At 43.7% G+C, this 16,734-nt stretch overlaps 1 protein-coding gene across 1 annotated transcript in view; it reads left to right on the top strand.

The window, feature by feature from the left end:
• Window positions 1–11,153, top strand: part of ass1 (argininosuccinate synthase 1) — a 36,928-nt gene extending 25,775 nt beyond the window's left edge. Inside the window, exons 11-15 of the mRNA XM_079525171.1 lie at window positions 235–299; window positions 3,971–4,102; window positions 5,933–6,089; window positions 10,158–10,223; window positions 10,441–11,153. Coding sequence (XP_079381297.1) covers window positions 235–299; window positions 3,971–4,102; window positions 5,933–6,089; window positions 10,158–10,223; window positions 10,441–10,489 — 469 coding nt within the window. The 3' untranslated portion in view covers window positions 10,490–11,153. The remainder of the gene's footprint in view (window positions 1–234; window positions 300–3,970; window positions 4,103–5,932; window positions 6,090–10,157; window positions 10,224–10,440) is intronic.
• Window positions 11,154–16,734: the final 5,581 nt, after the last annotated feature.

The raw sequence follows: 16,734 nt of genomic DNA, 5'->3' as shown, positions 1-16,734 counted from the left end.
AATGGAACCAATATTGTTGCACTGAGTGCAACAATATTGGTTCCATTTGTACAATAGTGGTTCCATTTGTACACTCTCAGAGTTACAGACCCATATAATAAGGGTCCATTTGGTTCCAAACTATCATTTTGCTGGGGACCCCCTGAAACTCCCTCAAGGACCCTTGGGTGTCCCCGGACCCCACTTTGGGAACCACTGGAGTAAGAAACCCGGGTGTTCTTTCCTGTTTTGCAGAGGGAAGCATGGAGTAGGCCGGATTGACATTGTGGAGAACCGTTTTATTGGCATGAAGTCGAGAGGTAAGAAATTGGATTTTCACATGATTTTTGGCTATCCTACGCAGCAAGGACCTTGGTTATAGCAAACATTATATTTAGCTTCTCAGAAGTCCTATTCACTCTCATTTACAGACTGACTCTAAAGGTTCTATGAATACAGTTGGATTGGCATACTTGTACCTTCTCTGAAGTCAGTGCTTATATTAATGTTTTTTGCATCCATTCAAAGCCTTCCTTTCAATATCAATGCTTTCAGGCAATTATCGTTATTTTACATGAGTGCTTCCATTTACATTTCCGCTTGCATAAAAGTGGGCACGCGCGCGCGCACACACACACACACACACACACACACACACACACACACACACACACACACACACACACACACACACACACACACACACACACACACACACACACACACACACACACTTTATAGGTAGGAAGTACAGGCATGTACCACAGGCTGCCTTTTCTCCTTTCTACATGTATAACTGCTGTACATACTCAAGCGTGAGTTATACTTACCGTTCGACTATTCAGCCGTGACACTTTCTCACTTTGCTGTGACTGACAAATTGACTAGCCAGTGGATTGTGGTTGTGGCAGGAATTGGCAGGTTGAAAATGGGAAAGCCACTTTTCTCTGCCCTCGGCTGAGCAAAATACCACAGCCTTTTCTCCCGAGCAATAGGAAGGAAGAGCACAGACTGTCACAAGTGTTTACTCTGTCATTTTAATACAGGTGTGATTGGAATTACTTCTAGTTTTGTCTCCTATTCATAGCTTTTTTGGGTCTAAGTTATGTTTAAAGTTGAGGTTCTAATATTGTAACATATTTTCTTATTATATGATCATTACTTCTAAAGCACCTGGACTAGACTTTGTTAAGTTCCAGATGTTACTGTGTTATGTGTTATGTGTTTTGAATAAAATGAAAACATGTTTTGTTCTGTAATCTGACAACAATTCTCACAAATTCCAAATAAGAAAATATTATCATTTATATTTTAGAGGACAGTATTTCTGGATAGGACATAAATCTTATGCAGCTTCAAGTGGTTAATCTCTTTCCAGTGCTGTACTGTATGTTTGCAGCGGTGGTAATCTCCTTCTTGTGATGTTGCGGCACTGCTAAATAAATACAGAGAGGAAACGATGTGTCCAAGTGGCTGAATAACTACCGTAGATCATGCGTTTGTCTCCTTTGGTGTCAAGTAACACAATAGATGCTGCAGAGCAACTGAACGGCGACATGTCATATTTATTTGTGTTCCCTCCATAGCCAGGGTCAGAGGTGTTGGGGGAATGGAAATGGTTTGTCAAGAATGTTGTCAAAGTGCCACGAAACACTCAACAGACTGTTGTTGTCCGCCTGTCACAGCGCTGTCGGGCCAGCCAACCTGGGTGCCATTAATGGTATTAGCTGCAGTGTATCTATGGAGGGCGGTAGGAAATTGCTCTATCCTTTTAAGATGAATAGGCAGTCTCATCGTCTTGTCTCTTCCATCAATTGTCAGAGACTTGTCACTGGAAATGCCGACGGACGTCACTAAACGTTTCTCAAGCCCGAGAGATAATTGTACGTTTGAAAGAAGTTTATGTCGTTGAAATGAGTTTACAGTAATTCATATTTACCCACCTCAAACCCCCCAGTCTCTCTAGCATAGCTTGGAACACAGCATCTTTTTAAAAGATGAATACCTCAAATATACGGCTTTTCTCCCTGAGCTTACTCAGATAGCGTTTGTACAGTGTGGAACCTAGGCTGAGCTGTATAGAACAGCGTTTGCCGTTTGTCCATAATACTGTATGCAGTCTTCCACATTTGTGTGGGTCTGACTGTCCACAAATCTCACAAAACACTACACCGATCAGTGCCAAATGTGCATGCTATCAAGAAACTAAACCCCAATTTCTGAAACCCATCTACGACAACCGTTTCTTTTGTGACTTTATAATCTCAGATCCACTGTTTTTCTCTGTCGTTCTCGCTCCCTCTACTATTGCGGCTGTGGGTGTTGCTCACTTTTTTGAGGTAGTTATTGAGTATTTGAGGTAGTTATTGGTAATCATGTGCGGATTTTGGTGAGTCCTGTCCCTCCAGGCTATGGACAGTCTGGAGCCATACTTGGAGGCCAGTATGTCCTCAAGTCCATGTTCGGCAACATCATATTGATGAGGTCATGATGTGTCACACCTACGCTATCCACAGCTACACATTGCCCAGGGAAGCAATGCCGTTATTAGACCCTTACTTGTTATTATTCACTTGTCTCTGTTAAGCCACCTCTCTTTTGGTGCACTTAAGCCAAGCAGGGAATGGGGGCGGTTTAACTGATTTATCTGATGTAGCCAGCGGAAGTGTCCCAACGTGTCCTCTGTGGCCCTGGCCTGGATCATCTAAAATCCACACAACCCTGTTGGCTCAGGTTGCCACCTTTTCCAGGTTTACATGATTAGCTGTATAAGTAAGCTCTACTTTGGGCAGTCGGCACATCATGACTAAGTGCTTGTCTATCAGATTCAGTGTTGAAGAATTTTGAGAATCAATCTTTTCATCTTAACTGCTTACCCGAGTACAAGAGAAATTGTCTTATTTAAATCCCAGGGAATATAAATCATTGCAGGAACAACATTTTTTTTTAATGAAACATCACCATCATAAGGCTAAATTATGCTTTGTCGCATGACCCTGACGTACTTTAGACTGAATCATTTTGAATAATAATTAAATAGTGAATAATGACACAGTTTCGGTTGAAAAATACAGCATTTTTGTCTAGAAACAATTTTGTTGAAAGGATCGTGCAGTAAAGTATCCATAATCACTTATCCGAAGAGAGGAAACTGAAAAGCTTTTTGAATCTCTCTCATTTAGCATACGGGATATGTCTTTTATCATTTTAATTGAGGTTTGAATAGCAGAACACGTTTGGTGGAATTACTGTAGCAGTATAGAAGTATTCTCGCAATTTATGGTAGGTAGAATTGTGCAAAATATATAATTGATAACTTATGATTTGAATAAAAAGTGACAATCGTTTGATATTCAGATTTCAGAGCCATCTGTTGACATACAGGTGTGCAAATCACTGTGACACATTTGAATATGTTTTCAACCATCACAAAAAAAGGATAGTACTGGTAAAACTCTGGTTCCTGTTGCATGATCTGTGTTTCGGCATTTTTCTCTCTTCTCCTTTTGTTTGCAACTGACATGCATTTGAGTGATGGCTTCATTTCTCCTGTCATCTCACTCATCTTTCTCCCACTTGTCTGCTCCCCACAGTCCAGAGGGGGTAAATTGCAGGGTAGGCAGAGCCCTGGTCCAGGCTCCAGGCTGGCAGGGGCCTCCGGGCTCCTTCTACCCCGTCATTTACCCAGGACAGGCTCATCCCTGGTTGGGGAGCGTGAGTGCAGGGAGACGGAAGATGATTGATGACTAATAGACTTGTCTTGTTGGGTTTAGAACCCCTTTTCTCCTAGAAGTGTCAGTGATAATGATTTGGCACCGGTGGTATAAATTTGGGGTTGTCATGTCGATTTGACCTGTGTGGAGGGGTCTTGCTCCTTCCTGTGTTCCAGTAAGTAAACATTTGGCCAGAATTGACGCGTGCGTGACTGCGTGTGCGTGTGCGTGTGTGTGCGTGTGTGTGTGTTGCATGCGTGTACATGTTTCTGTTTCAGGGATTTATGAGACCCCAGGAGGCACCATCCTGTACCAGGCTCACCTAGACATTGAGACTTTCACCATGGACAAAGAAGTGCGCCGGATCAAACAGGGTTTGAGTATCACGTTCGCTGAGCAACTCTACAATGGTAAGTCGCTCAAATAGGCAGAGGCACAATAATCAGTTAATTAGGGGAAACGATTATTTAAAGGCAAACCGCATAACCATTATGAAGAACGCTGCTAATATTTAAGGTTTGCAGATAATACCATTAAATGATGTATTTCAAAGTATGTGCAATAATGACTCAACCGATTAAAACCGGGAAGGCATCTGTGTCCGTTTAGATGATTGCTATTAAAAAAATGCACATAAAGTGCACAAAGACCCACACACCGTATGTGTTTAATGACTTAATTCCCCCCCAAAACTTGTTCTGAAAGTAGCATGTCACTTTGCAACTACACTCTCACATTGTCTGTTTGTAATTTGTGAGGACTGACCATGTGTGTGTGTGTGTGTGTGCATGAGAGTGAGGCAGAAGTAGAGATGTGTGATGTAGCTCAGGTGTCTTAATCCTACCTCCTGCTCTGGCTCCAGTCCCCTGCCCTTCAACCACATAATAGGATCAGCACCATTAGAGGCTGATTACTGGGACACTGCAATTATACCCTCCAGAGAGAGTGTGTTGGTCAGAAAGAGAGACCGAAGAGAGAGTCTCTCAAAGCAAATACACGCACATGACGCACAAAAGGTACTGCTGCCTTCAGCAGGGGTAAAGATTAAAATTCACTGTGGATTTAAGGCATGAAAAAACAACTTCAGATCCTCCAAAACTGCCTGGGGGTTTAACACTGTGGCTTGTTACTGTCGTAGCCACTGGAAGTCCAGGCGTCTGCATCTGTTCTGTATTAGTGGAGGGTTTTCAATCCAAACAATTCCTCATGGGCTTAGAGCAACAGGCATTAAACTTAAACTAAGCTTAAACTATATTCAGTTATATAGTAGACTGGAGAAAACACACACCTGGTTGATTTATGAGGTGATGGTAGTGGTAGTTTGGTGGTATTGTTGTTCTAGATGCAAGGGATCGATTTATTTTGGTCATATCCAGACGAAGGCCGCAGCAGAATGGTCTGTTAAATACTGTAAATACTTGCATCTAGAACCAGATTGTGTGGTTTTTCCTGTTATTTCTAATCTATACATGTACTAACCCACACAATAACTTGTCTCCATCTGAAATAGATTTCTAGTCATTAACACTGACATCAAACAGAATTCAATTGACGTGAACTTATTTGGGGCCTATGTGTGATTGTCCTGGCCGAAGCCTGTGGCCGAGGTAGAGAACAATGGATGGAGGGGAGGATTGTGCCTTTGAACGTGACCAGTTGACGAAGTAGAGGTCACCCACTGATGAGAGGGGACCCCCTGCTGAGAGGGGGCGTGCCCGGCTCCCTAACACACACACCACATCCCTAGCCCATCTGTCCCCAAGACTGACAGATCAGTGAAATTACAGAAGAGAGAGAGAGAGGCATGTATGAACCTCACCTGGAACAGAAATGAGACGGGAGGTAGGGAGGGTGTGTGGGCCGACATAATGGGCTGTGAACGAGGGATTGCCGGTGTCACGCAATTATGTCCGTCTCTCGAGACAGACACATGGATTAAAGTTCTCATTCTCCACAATGATTTTAGTCATTTTGATTCCATAGAGTCCAGCATATTGTTTTCTCTTGGCCCAACTATTTACTTAGTTAGAAAATGGTGAGCTTGTAGATCTGCCATTTTTGGTATGTGACACAGCGTGCAATCAAAAATAAATGACCCTAACCCATGGGGCCAGGAAAAGTCGAGCCTGGGATCATAGATATTGAAGTGATTTTAATATTAATGAGTGTCTACAGTAGCAATAGAATCCCTCATCTTCCATGAAGCCTAATGGTCACTTTTGGCTCTGTGTTTGCATTAGGTTTCTGGTACAGTCCAGAGTGTGAGTTTGTGCGCGACTGCATAGCCAAGTCCCAGGAGCGTGTGGAGGGCAAGGTGCAGCTGAAGATCTACAAGGGCCAGGTCTACATCCTGGGACGCGAGTCTGCCAAGTCCCTCTACAATGAAGAGTTGGTCAGGTAAGACTCAAGAGGGTAAAGTTATAGTGTGCGGTCGTGTAGGGCTGAGCAATCGATATCAATATATTATATTGATATTGTGATATGAGACAAGATATAGTCTGGGTTTTTGCATTTCAGAATATCAGGATATGGCAAAAAGTACTGTCTTTTCCTGGTTTTAACCACTTATGTCTTATTTTATACTATAGAAAATCTGAAATGGCTAAAATAACTGATCTACAAGCTCCTAGATCTGTTATTTTCCTTAATTGATTTATTTATAATCAATTTGAAAGAAATTGTATATCATCGTCACAATATTGATATCAAGGTATTTGGTAAAAAAAATCACACCCGTGTGAAGTGAGTGGTGCAACTCCATGTGGGGGTCCCTGGGAGTTCCAGACCCACAGGAACGCACGAGCCCAGGGTGCCGGCCAGGTTCCAGCGAGCCGCCTCGCGTCCTTAATGGTCGAGAAATGACAGAGTTACCGTGTGGGGGTCCCTGGGGGGTCCCCGGAACATCCAGACCCCCAGGAACGCACCCAAGGGGGTCAGCCCGGTTCCGGCGAGCCACCCCGTGTCCGGACTGGTTGAGAAATGACAGAGTTACCGTGTGGGGGTCCCTCTACTGGACAGACCCAGCCAGCCAGGGACAGACCCAGCTATTTTCGTACTCTGACAGACCCAGCCAGCCAGATACCCAGGGACACACATAGCTGTCTATAGGAGTGGTTGCACCACTCCAAAATATTTGCGATGTGTGTGAGTGAGTAAGGGCAACTGCGCACAGATGTGCTTGAAAAGGAAACTCGGCCAACCCTATTATGTTGGTGCGCCCGAGAAACATGATGCTTGTTTTCATGTGACGGCTGTATGAATGTTTGACTGCCCTGCTGGCTACAGTACTGTCGTTCCACATGGTCCGCCATGGCTTCCATTGTTGGTTGTGTGGTCAAGCCAGCCATCCTCCTGTGACCTCCACACCAACACATCTAAATGGACCCGGCTTGACAAAGACATCAGAGGACCACCAAGCCCAATTCCTGGAGGGCACCACCCCTCCCTCCCCTCTTTTAGCTGTGCAACAGTGGGTGCATTCAGGAGGGTGACCCCTGATGCCCTCAAGGCGAGCTCAGTGTTGACCAAAGCAAAGACCTCTCCATATGCCCCTCCATCTCCTCTTGACTCACTCTCTCTCACTCACACACACACACACACACACACACACACACACACACACACACACACACACACACACACACACACACACACACACACACACACACACACACACACACACACACACACACACACACACACACACCATTTGTACCCTAAAGTAAGAGAGCTAATAGCATTTCCAACCAGAGGGGAGAGGGAGATCTTTAAGAGGAAAGTGCCACAGTGTCATGCTAGTTAAGCAGGTCAGGAAGGAAGGAGGGGATGAGGCAGCAAGTATTGTTTTTGTTTTGTTTTTACCCCTCAGTTATTCACTCCATTCTTTGGACTTGGTTTGGCAAACAAAAGCCAACAGATTTAGGGTATGAGCATCAACTATGTTTTTGAAGTTATGTAATAATAACAACAACAACAACACATTTTATTTATAAAGGGCACTCAAGGTCACCGTACAACAAGTTAAAAACAGTTCATACGAAAAACTGTTTAAAAGCAGTGCGTGCGTGCGTGCGTGCGTGTGATAACAGCATATTTTATCATCATTCGCTTACTTAAGGGCTGTACACACCAAGCAGCCTAACATAACTAACGATAGGCTAATTATCTGAACATCGCTTAGATTCATCACAGGTGCCAGTTATAATACTCACTATTGTCTCTTATATGACATGGTTAGTTGGTCATCTTTTGAAATTAGGCAAAATACTTCTCTCTCTCTCTCTATCTCTCTCTCTCTCTCTCTCAACACGCCTCTTGGGAAATTGCCACCTCACATCTCCATTATGTTAAATCAGTATGTTAATCCTTATCCTACTCGATGAAATGATTGGCTTGTTCTTGAGGTCCCTTGTATTCAGCCTTAGCTTGGCAAGACCACCTTTTATTTTGCTGATCCACATTCATCAAACTTGAGACAAAGCACTTTAACATTGGACTCTCTGCTGTAGCTTAATCAGTTTAAGGCCAAGACCGGAGACTTCTGTATTTGTTCATGTGTCTCTTTTGACTGATTTATACTGTGATTTGCTGCTTTGTACTGACGTTTTATTGTTTGTTTTCTTTACTTATTTTATGTTGTGCACATGGACCATAAGGGACCAATAAGGGACATTAAATATTGTCATTACAGTTGTGGTGTGGATTCTGCCATCCTTTTTTTTGTTTGAAATATAAATCAGTACTACTCACTTTTTCAAAAATATAATCATAAATAGTAGACCTTGGCTTTTACTGTATATGTGCTATGTTTTACTTTCCCGGTTCCAATGGGTTAAAACAATTACAACAAAGATATAGCATACAGTACACTCTCCCAAATCCTCTCCCAAATTACCTCAGCCATTTCTCACGTTGTTGCACATGTTTCTTTTTTTCTTTCTTTTTCTTTCTTTCTTTCTTTCTTTCTTTCTTTTTTTGGGGGGGAGGTAGGGGGGGGCATTAGGGTGACGGCGGTATTGGATTGCACCTCAACTAGGTCCTCAGGGCCATGGACAGATGGGCTCACTGGTATCCCATGAAGGAACCTATTATCACCCCCAAACACTCTCTGACATCACCTCAAATTCTGTCTCCGCCACAGCAGCCACACCCAGTCAGACACACAGCTCTGTATACTTTGTATCGCAGCTGCTTATATACATATCAGCTACACAACTAGAAGCTCTAGCTGATGTGTATACCCACATTGATTTGACATCTAAACACGTAAGCCCCTTTTCAATTCTTTGTCGCTTGATGGCGCTTACCCAAAATGTGTCAGCTCGCCAACGCGTCGCAATGCAACGGGTTGTGTGCTCGTAGATCTGATATTTTTTCTGCCAACAATGCCATGCCCAACATAGGGACACTGGGTTGAAAGTGGTTAAGAGACACCAGCCATACGCATAGAAACATACACACACACCAGTGTAGAAGTGAAAGTCCTGTGTGTTCTCTGTAAACAGTATTATTAACTCAGTGGTACTGGAGCCAGTCTCTGCACCCTTCTGAGAGAAAAATGTCACCCCACTAGTTTTCCTCTGCTCTACTCTCAATTAGACTGCAGGGTGTCTTAGAAGGCTGCACTAAGTAACTCCTTGCACGCTCAAACAAAATGCCACATGCTTACACACGCAGACACACACAAACACGCAGATGCCGAAAGCAGCGTGGTGCGCAGTCACACACGGACACATGCGCCGAGGCATATTCTTTGAGGCCACTCACTCATAATGGCTCTTATAGGTGCTAGGTAGGGAGCCTTGTATTGAGAGTTGATGATTTAGTTGTCGGCCTTTCTTTTCAGAGTCTTTATTCTATCATTTGTTGGCAATTTCCTTCGTTGCTAAGTGTTTTTGAAAGATGAACGTAGACCTTCCATTGGCAGCTGGGAGGGTAGAACGGAGAGAGAAAGGGGGGAGCACTGCAGGTAGAAACTACTGTAATTATAGCGTACACACACAGACACACTCACTCTGTGAGATATACACACACGCTGGAAAATAAATGACAGAGTCCCACACAAAAGAGAATACACATCGCCACATCAGTTATAGATTTAATGCTGCATTGACGGACAAAAGACAGAAACATCAGGTTGCAAAGTCACCCGTTTTCTTCCGCTTAGCCTGGGCTTGATATGATGGTTGTGTTTGGCAGTGGGATGTTCGTATTTATGTGTTTCTGTGTATGGAAATGTTTTCCCAAGTATTGATTCTCTCTCTTTCAAGTACAAACAGTGTAGGCAGTGAAGTCGATATAACACAATTTTCTAAGGAGTTGATTATCAATCATCCAATTATCCCAGTACTTAATGAGGCACCATGGCTCCTGCATTTAACTGTGTTGATACCCCAAATGTCTTGATCAGTTTATTTGCCACATGACTCTCTCTCCTGTAACTCCTTCTCTGTCTTCTACCTCTAGCATGGACGTGCAAGGAGACTATGACCCATGCGATGCATCTGGCTTCATCAAGATCAATGCTGTCAGGTTGGTGCCTTATCCAGTAGTTTGTCCTTTGCTGCAACTTCATAATAGTGTCATAACAGTGTTGCGCACTGACAATATCAGACATGCAGCTATTGTCAGTGCGCGACACCCTCGTGCAACTAAGTATAACTCACTCAGGCTTTAGCCTTTAACAAGACTGTATCCCTAAACACCTGCACTTTCTTATTGCTCTCCTCCATGCTTTTCTCTTCCGTAGGCTGAGGGAACATCACCGTTTGCAGGGTGCGTCGGCCGGCAAGATGTAATGCCTGACAGGGGGTTCCCGGTTCGATTCCCGGGCGGCTGGAACCTGTTGCATGTCTCTAAACTACTCTCTGTGTTTCCTGTCTCTCTATAGCTGTGATTCTCAAATTGTTTAAGGACCCCTATAACTCTGTTCCATCTGCTACACTCTCAGAGTTACAGACCTGTAAGGGTCCATTTGGAACCCCCTCAAGGAACCCTGAGGGTCCCTGGGCCACACTTTGAGAACCACTGCTGTACGGTCTGCACCTAGGACTAGGTGAAGGCTAAAAAAAACAATAACTTACAAAACAGAATACTGTGCCATGTTGTTTACCTTTGCCTTATTGTCTTTAAATTGTTTTAAATAGATACACATGCTATGTCGGTTGGCATTGTAGTTTTCTTTTTTTTTTTACAGTTGATAATAAGATATATAAAATAAGATAAGGCCTGTATTGATCTTGATGAAAAATTGGTCGACACAAGAGACATTAATAAACGTTCAAAATAGGGGGTTAGATTTAATTTGCTGGTGATAAAATTCATGTGAACGCATTTGAGGGGTTCTGCCTCTCTGTGTATTGTTAGGTCAGTACTTTAGCATTGTTGTTACTCTAATAATACAATTCTGTGTTACACTAATACTGTTCTCTGTTACACTAATAAAAGCAAGGAAATACTTGACTTAAGTCTCATGTTGCCTTACATTACATGTTGTATTCTCGGCTCTTCCTTAGCTACATTTACACAAGTGGGAAACATACTATCCATCAACCTGCATTATATTGGATTTTATTAATTCAGATAGCGATAGTAATACTGTAGTTGATGCCCTGGCACCACATACAGTATGTCCGTTTATGACTGTCTGCCTGTTTAACTCATAGTATGCCATGAGTGTTGTACTGTAAGGCATAGCACAGTGTATCTTAACAACAACATGTAAATGTAGTGGCACTGGCACCATTGCAGGAGTTTGGCTACAGATGGAAGTCAGCCTGGCGACTATCTGCTAACCGCCAGAGCAGAAGTGATGAGGCTATTTCTGAGCTCGAATAGCACAAGTCGGGTGGAAGGAAAGCCAATTTGTCACGTATGTATATTCCCCTACTCCGCATGGGGCCCCTATGCTTAGAGGATTGAAGAGAAGGCAACTGAGAAAGAATGGAGGATCAGTTTGAGATGAAGACTAAGGTACTGTGAATGAGCACTGGTTTAAATTAGGACTGTTCGGGGACGTGAATAGAAATCAGTTGGTAGTTGGTACAGTGATGACAATTGCACTAGTTGGACCGTAATATGGCTAATGCACAAATGACAAGATCTTTACATGTTTTAAACCACAAACCCTATCGTGTCCCTTTTCTGGGGAGAACATCAGCTATTTTTGTCAAAGCTTTGTTGTAGAGGGGGAAATGGAGGGGTCCTGTATTGACCCCTGAGGGACGCCGGTCTACAATGTATATATGGCTTAAGACAAGTGATTAAGACTAATTTGATATAAAGTAAACTACTGTATATTACAAGACCTGTCATACTATATAAGACGAGGTCCTCTGTGCATCCATCCCTTATACAGCACTGAAAGGTGTCAATCTTGCATCGGAGGGCTAGCTGTGGAGGGCTTCACAGTGGAGTCGTACTGAAGAGAAGACCCCCCGCCAGGCCTAATGGCCAAAGAGGCGTCCACGGGCCCTTTCAGTCCCGCAAGAACCCCTCAGCCCCCGCTCAATTACACGACAAGCATCTCAGTCTTTGCTTGGTCAATTACCAGGCAGCCACTGCATTTATAGGCGCACACATACAGGTCGCAGGATAATCAGCGGCTAAAATTGCCTGCCATGTGTAGGATGGATGGATAGGGATTCAGATTAGTCAGTGAAGCTGAAGAGAGAGAGAGAGAGAGAGAGGGAACGAGGATGGCTATCAGTCTCAATCTGACTTCCATGGTTTGAGGAGGTGGATGGTGATGACCTTTCAATTTTGTCATGTTCTGGCAGGATATTACGGCTAGAAATTCTAACTGATGCATTGTGTTGTACAGGGTTTGAAAGCGGGGCACTTTCAACCTGGCATCCCCATTTTGTTATATAAAAATGTCAAAAATGTTGCAGATCTCACGGTGAACTTGAAGATGATTAGAAGTACAGTACATGATAGGGCATAAGTGGTTAATAAACAAGAGCGTGGTCAATCAGGAGAAAGTGTATTAAACGTGTACATGCAATATGTGCACATATACCTGCACCTGCCCATCTCGTTTCACCCCTCATCCTCAAGCTCCTCCCTCCTACCCGTCTACCCAGGTATGAAAACTGGCCGACACCTGACCAAGGGAATTAATCATCCTTGACCCCACGCCAATTACCCCTCATTACCTGCTCTGTGTCTTCCTCTCGGGGGAGAGCAGTGCTACAATAGCGCAACATGAAAGTCAGCGGCGTTGCAGAATGGAGCCCTAATGGACACCCTTGTGCGACTGCGTCTGGCTCCTCTGGAAGGCCCCCGTTCGACCGACCTTCAAGTCCTTGTCACTCTCTCGTAGGGCGTGTTACAAAGGACGCCATTGTCCACGGTTGCGCTAGCCTCTTGAGATGGAGAGCTAAAGGCCCGCTGGCAATAAGAAGGAGCAGCCATGCAGAAAGAGGGATGATTTTGAGGCTTGTGAAGTTCCTTCACATGGAACTGTGGAGAAAAGGGGGGGGGGGGGGGGGGGACGCTCAGGTTGCGAGGGGATCGTGCTCCGTATTTTATCGACTTCAACTTTATTGTCACATCACAGGTTTAAAGGTGTAAAAAAGAAATGGGAAAAGAAGAAAGAAACATGGTCAGATGTTTCAAATATTCCTAATACGAGTAAAATACATACATACTAATGGTAAAGGAATGAGAAAGTAAAATAATATCTGCAGATAATAGTACCAGATATATTCAGAAGGTTTTTCTGATAATTGTAGTGGAGTAAAGAGTACAATAATTTGTCTCTGCGATGTAGTGAAGTGTTGAAAAATGGACATATACTCAAGTTAAGTGAAAGTACCCCAAAACTACGTACAGTACTTGAGTAAATTTACTTAGTTACTTTCCACGACTCAAAATTCCTTCTGTCTCAAACCCATCACAAATCTCAGGTCATTCAATCCCTGCTCCATGTCTACCTGTCTGTGGAGAGGTTCCCGTGTTCACTGACCTCTCCCCTTAAACGACAGGCGACACAATGAGACAGGAACAATAACCACTGGGGGGGGTCAATTACCACCAATTAGAATCCCAAGTAGAACCCACCTTCATTATGGTTTGTGTGTAACCCAAGCCCAGAGAGCTGTACGTACGGTGGCTCTATTGTGACGAGCGTTCCCCAGTGTCTGAGCCCTGCCGTCACCTGGCTCCAGGGTTCCAGGCCAGGTATACACGAAATGATGATCCTTGAATGATTTTTTGTTGACGACATCTGCATTGCGTGCACGCACGCACGCACGCACGCACGCACGCACGCACGCACGCACGCACGCACGCGTGTGTGTATATATATATATATATATATATATATATATATACGGCTGTATGTGCCGTCCATTCTCTAGATACCAAGACGCCCTGAGGGCGAGGTCGCGCTGAAACAGCAGGTCTGGGAATGCCCATATTAACGTTTTTGGGCCGGGTAGGGTGTAAAATGTGTGCTAATTAGTAAGGCCAGGCAGGGCCTCGGACAGCCCAGTTAGGGCCCAGGTAGGGCCGGGCCTTAATTGATTGAGAACTCTAGTTTTCGCCGGTTGCCGGGCGCAGCTGTGCTAATAACTTTGGGGGGGCCCGTCTAGAGTGTGAATGGACAGGTATCAGTCAAAAGGGAGACATCGAAGAGGAAGGACAAGTGGGGAGAGATCAACATATGGAATGTAAGAATAGGTCAGCTCCATATATGGAGATCTAAGGGTTTGAGGTCAGATGTAGAGTTGCTGGCCGGCTCTATATGCAGATCTATTTGATGATCAGTCTTCTCCATGTATGGCTATCCAGAGTTTGATGAGGTCAGTGTTGTGATCTTCATATATGTAAACGGCCATATATGGAGTGTGTCACGAGGCGTGATGGACTGACGGCCATATATGGTGGCGTGACGGATGGACTGACTGACAGGTTTTCATATAGTAATCTGCGACTTAGAGTCGCAATAACTATGTGTCTGCCTGCCTTTTATGCTCATATATAGGAGTTCCTGATGTCATCATCAGCATATGCCTTTACTTGGGCTCAACGACTCGACGCCGGGTTGTCAAGGACGCACAACGAGTTTGAAGTGGGTCGGTCAGACGGTTCTCCCTCAGGTCGCAGAGTTTGGTAGACTGAGAAGAAGAAGCTATACTGTACAATACATGCCTCGGATTGCCTCAGATCAGGCTGTCATATACTGCAGTCTGCAGTGCCTTTTCACAGGTATCATAGATGTGTTTTGTACTCCTCTTTTCTCCAGTAACACAATCACGGTTTCATCCATACCTATAAGAACAACACAATAGCAGTGTGTCAGCTAAATCTAAAGATCCCTTTGCTTTGTTTGGGATTGCACTTAACCCTTTGCTTGCTGGATAAAGCAACATTAACAGCATCATCCCCTGAGATTCATACAGAAAGCTAATGGGCTTGAAAAACGATGATGATGTCATTGTTTATCTGCTGAGAGACACCATAGATTGCTTTAAAGTTGGCCCAATAAAATGTTACTGATACCACTGCATAAAGTAAACCACAGGGATGCATAGTTAAATGCAGACACTAACCACATGAACCGTAGCATCGCTCGCCTGGGGATGATGGCATAATAGGCGAACATTCTGCAAAAATAGGTGAACATACAGTAAGGTGACAATAGCCTATCTTGTGAGTTTGTAAATGGTCTATTTTCTGAGAAGATGTTTTGGTGTAGAGGGGGAGAAAGGAGAGGACCAATTCTAGACCCCTTTGGGACCCCTGTCAATGAAGTATAGTTTAAATGGATAACTGTCTTGCTGGGGCGAGACACTAACAAGTCTCAAGAATAAGATGGCTTGTAGCATCAAAGATATTATTATAGTGACATGTGAGCTATGATAGTCTTGTTGAGACTGTGGATACAAAAGGGTAATACAACTCCAATACTTGCATTCATTTGTCAATTAACTCAATATATACTACAATGTAAATGTACATCAGTTTGTACATTGCAGATGTGCCCTTCAGCAGTGTTGAAATGGCTACTTCATTCATAGTCTAGTGAAATATAATATACTGCGACATAAAGAGACCATATGTGAAGATGCACCCATAAAGTGGGATAAATCTTGCCTCCAAGGCTTGCTAATATCCGTGGATCCTGTGTGTGTGTGTGTGTGTGTGTGTGTGTGTGTGTGTGTGTGTGTGTGTGTGTGTGTGTGTGTGTGTGTGTGTGTGTGTGTGTGTGTGTGTGTGTGTGTGTGTGTGTGTGTGTGTGTGTGTGTGTGTGCGCGCGTGTGTGCGTGCGTGGGCGGGCGCACGCGCGTGTGTGCATACATGTGCGTGCCTGCGTGGGTGTGCGTTTTCCATGTTGGTAAAGCCTATTTTCTGGTGTCAAAGGACACCCATACGGTTCTATCCTTAGGATCTATAGACAGATGGGGCCATTACGGTCAAAGCTCTTGGCTTTGTTTGGCCTGAGCCTGTGATGAAATATTGATGGAAAAATAGAAATATTTTGCCTGCTGCTCAATGTTGCCCATCTAAAAGGGTTAATGAGTGTTAAGGCTTCCCTGTCTCCTGTTACACGTGTTTCCCTACAAGCACTAACATTGATTACACTGGATTCTGATGTCTCTATGGGGCTAAAAATAATCTATAGCATTTCACAATATCGGATTAAGTTACCCAATACAAACCTTTAAGTGTAAACTAGTACTTTTTAGTACTTAAATACTTTCTTATGTTGTAAACCTCAGGATGACCTCAGGATGATCGTTACTGTCTGCACTGCATCATAAGTAATTATTTATCAGTTCTATCAAGAGCTTTAGGCTTCTCTTGCAAGCATTTCCTAACATCATCCCTTGAATATTTTGTATTACTGTTATTGTAGCCTTGGATCAAGGCGGGCATCGGTCATAATTTATGACAGTCTTGTATCAAGGCTACTGTTACTGTAACATCAAATGACAGTTTGCCTCAGGACTGTTCTCTTTCATACGACTTTAAAAGAAACGACTTTAAAAGAAAGAATTCGGACCTCTTCACCTTTCCCATGTTTTGTCGTTATAGA

Source organism: Electrona antarctica, assembly GCF_951216825.1.
Source record: "Electrona antarctica genome assembly, chromosome: 16".
NCBI lineage: Eukaryota > Metazoa > Chordata > Actinopteri > Myctophiformes > Myctophidae > Electrona > Electrona antarctica.
The sequence above is the reverse complement of the archived record's forward strand: the minus strand, read 5'-3'. Positions and strand labels throughout refer to the sequence as shown.